The 3,483-nt window shown below is 37.6% G+C and overlaps 1 protein-coding gene across 1 annotated transcript in view; it reads right to left on the bottom strand.

The window, feature by feature from the left end:
- Window positions 1-1,998: 1,998 nt before the first annotated feature.
- GIMD1 (GIMAP family P-loop NTPase domain containing 1) overlaps window positions 1,999-3,483 on the bottom strand; it is an 8,962-nt gene continuing 7,477 nt past the window's right edge. The window contains exon 2 of the mRNA XM_007452152.1: window positions 1,999-2,259. Within this exon, the coding sequence (XP_007452214.1) occupies window positions 1,999-2,259 (261 nt within the window). The remainder of the gene's footprint in view (window positions 2,260-3,483) is intronic.

The following is a 3,483-nucleotide window of genomic DNA, read 5'->3' as shown; positions in this document are numbered from 1 at the left end:
AAGGACAGCCCCTTCAATAAGTGGTGCTGGGAAAATTGGACAGGTACATGTAAAAGTATGAGATTAGATCACTCCCTAACACCATACACAAAAATAAGCTCAAAATGGATTAAAGACCTAAATGTAAGGCCAGAAACTATCAAACTCTTAGAGGAAAACATAGGCAGAACACTCTATGACATAAATCACAGCAAGATCCTTCTTGACCCATCTCCTAGAGTAATGGAGATAAAAACAAAAATAAACAAATGGGACCTAATGAAACTTCAAAGCTTTTGCACAGCAAAGGAAACCATAAACAAGACCAAAAGACAGCCCTCAGAATGGGAGAAAATATTTGCAAATGAATCAACTGACAAAGGATTAATCTCTAAAATTTACAGGCAGCTCATGCAGCTCAATAACAAAAAAATAAACAACCCAATCCAAAAATGGGCAGAAGACCTAAATAGACATTTCTCCAAAGAAGATATACAGACTGCCAACAAACACATGAAAGAATGCTCAACATCATTAATCATTAGAGAAATGCAAATCAAAACTACAATGAGATATCATCTCACACCAGTCAGAATGGCCATCATCAAAAAATCTAGAAACAATAAATGCTGGAGAGGGTGTGGAGAAAAGGGAACACTCTTGCACTGCTGGTGGGAATGTGAATTGGTTCAGCCACTATGGAGAACAGTATGGAGGTTCCTTAAAAAACTACAAATAGAACTACCATATGACCCAGCAATCCCACTACTAGGTATATACCCTGAGGAAACCAGAATTCAGAAAGAGTCATGTACCAAAATGTTCATTGCAGCTCTATTTACAATAGCCCGGAGATGGAAACAACCTAAGTGCCCGTCGTCGGATGAATGGATAAAGAAGATGTGGCACATATATACAATGGAATATTACTCAGCCATAAAAAGAAACGAAATTGAGCTATTTGTAATGAGGTGGATAGATCTAGAGTCTGTCATACAGAGTGAAGTAAGTCAGAAAGAGAAGGACAAATACCATATGCTAACACATATATATGGAATTTAAGAAAAAGAAATGTTATGAAGAACCTTGGGGTAAAACAGGAATAAAGACACAGACCTACTGGAGAACGGACTTGAGGATAGGGGGAGGGGGAAGGGTGAGGTGTGATAGGGTGAGATAGGGACATGGACATATATATACTAACAAACGTGGGGTGGATAGCCGGTGGGAAGCAGCCGCATGGCGCGGGGAGACCGGCTCGGTTCTTTGTGGCTGTCTGCGGGGGTGGGATGGGGAGGGTGGGAGGGAGGGAGACGGAGGGGGAAGAGATATGGGAACATATGTATGTGTGTGGCTGATTCACTCTGTTATAAAGCAGAAACTAACAAACCATTGTAAAGCAATTATACCCCAATAAAGATGTTAAAAAATAAATAAAATAAATAAATATACCACAGTTTGCTTATCCGTTTTACTCTTAGTAGACATTTGGATAATTTCCAGTTTTTAGCTATTATGAATAGTACTGCTATGAACATTCTTGTACATACATGTCTTTTAGTGCACAAATGTATACATTTCTGTTGGATATATATACTTCAGAGTGTAATTATTGTGTCATAGGATTTGCCTTAGAAATCTTTTTTTCTTTTTTTTTTTTTGCTGTACGCGGGCCTCTCACTGTTGTGGCCTCTTCCGTTGCGGAGCACAGACTCCGGACGCGCAGGCTCAGTGGCCATGGCTCATGGGCCCAGCCGCTCCATGGCCTGTGGGATCTTCCCGGGCAGGGGCACAAACCCATGTCCCCTGCATCTGCAGGCGGACTCTCAACCACCGCGCTACCAGGGAAGCCCAGAAATCTTATTTTTAATTGCCAGTTTTCCAAAGTGGTTTTACCAATGTACACTCTCACTGGCAGCACATGGAAATTCTGATGGTCCACATTCATGCTAATAAGGGCACTTTTGAAATCAGGTTGCTGACTCTAAAACCCAAAGCCCTTTTCCTTTCACCTAAATGTCATTTAAAGTTAAGAACTTGGTAACAATTTTCTTTTATAAATTCCATGATTCTTTCTAAGGTTTTTAGTCTTTGTTCATTAATTGAGTTTCCTTTTTTATACTGGAAAATATATCTGTGCTGAATAGAATTTAGTAGGGTTAGCAGTGTATCAGAGGCCTCATGTAAGTATTCATCTTCATTGAACCCAGCCTCTTCTATTTTTTCTGCATGGGTGAAAAGAATGGCAGTGTAATTCTTCCAAGCATGTCCCAGAAGTTCCTGAAAGAGAGAAGTTAAATGGCTATTTGCCTTGGACTATATTTCTCAAAGAAGAGCTGAGGAGTTATTATGGTTTAACACAGTCAATAGATCTGTACCTCATTATGTTTCTAAAAGCTGGAATATATAATGGAAATGATGATGGGGGTCAAGTAATGTAAGCACATGGACAGAGGTGGGTGGGCTTTCTATAAAAAAAGGCTTTAGTTCTCCATTTTATTTTGTTGTTATAATTTATGTATATACAACCTCAAAACTGCATATTATCAATGCTGCATATGATTTAATTACATTTGCAACATTCAGCAGTCATTTATACTTGCCTGTCGACCTGAATCTTTTAGAACCACTGAATTCCTTGGTCAGAGCACCTTGCCCAAGGGAATTGTCATATCTCTTTCTGTAGGAATGTTGTGTTATCATCATCACTGAAAGCATTTTCTAAGGATTTATAATTACATAATCTGGTTACAATCTGTCAATTAATCAGATGACATGTAATGGAAGTGCTAAGATCAAAATACATTTGGTAATTTGGAGCAACTACAAAATATTACTGTGACTTGCATCCTCTTCACATACCTGGAATCAAACCCAGTTTATCGGGTGACTTCCTCTAATGTGGGTGAAAAACACTGCAGACCGGTATTCCTTTGTTTAGTAATATGTAGAAGTTGGTTATGTAATAAATTCTTGTTTGATTAGTGCAAATGAGCTGATATAAAGCAGAAGTAATAGCACATGGCAGATTGCTCACGCAATATGAAAGGCATCTAGAAATAACCATTTAACTTTTTTGAATATTTCCAAAGTTATATGAAATCATGACAATGTGACAGTAAAATTCCTTCCATTCCAAACACTCCCATAAAATATTTCCAAAGCTGCTACCAGTTTATAATAGCAAGAGAAGTATTAAATGCTTAGAAATAAACATAACAAGGAATATCCAGAACATCTAATAATTAAAAGAAAAAAAGACGGGAGAACAACTAATATTTAGTGCTGGATATTATGCTAAGCGCTTTACATACTTTTTCTCTTTTGAAGCTCAACATGGTGATTTGTGAGAGATACCATTATGATATGGAGAAACTGATATATAAAGAGGTTGAGTATAAACAGAGAGGCATTAGCACAAACTCTAGTTTATAAAAATCTTGAAAAAATTGAATGGCAGTTTGGGAAACTGTTTTGAATGAATATAGGATTCATATTTATAAT

Source organism: Lipotes vexillifer, unplaced genomic scaffold (genome assembly GCF_000442215.2).
Source record: "Lipotes vexillifer unplaced genomic scaffold, Lipotes_vexillifer_v1.1 scaffold22, whole genome shotgun sequence".
NCBI lineage: Eukaryota > Metazoa > Chordata > Mammalia > Artiodactyla > Lipotidae > Lipotes > Lipotes vexillifer.
The sequence above is the reverse complement of the archived record's forward strand: the minus strand, read 5'-3'. Positions and strand labels throughout refer to the sequence as shown.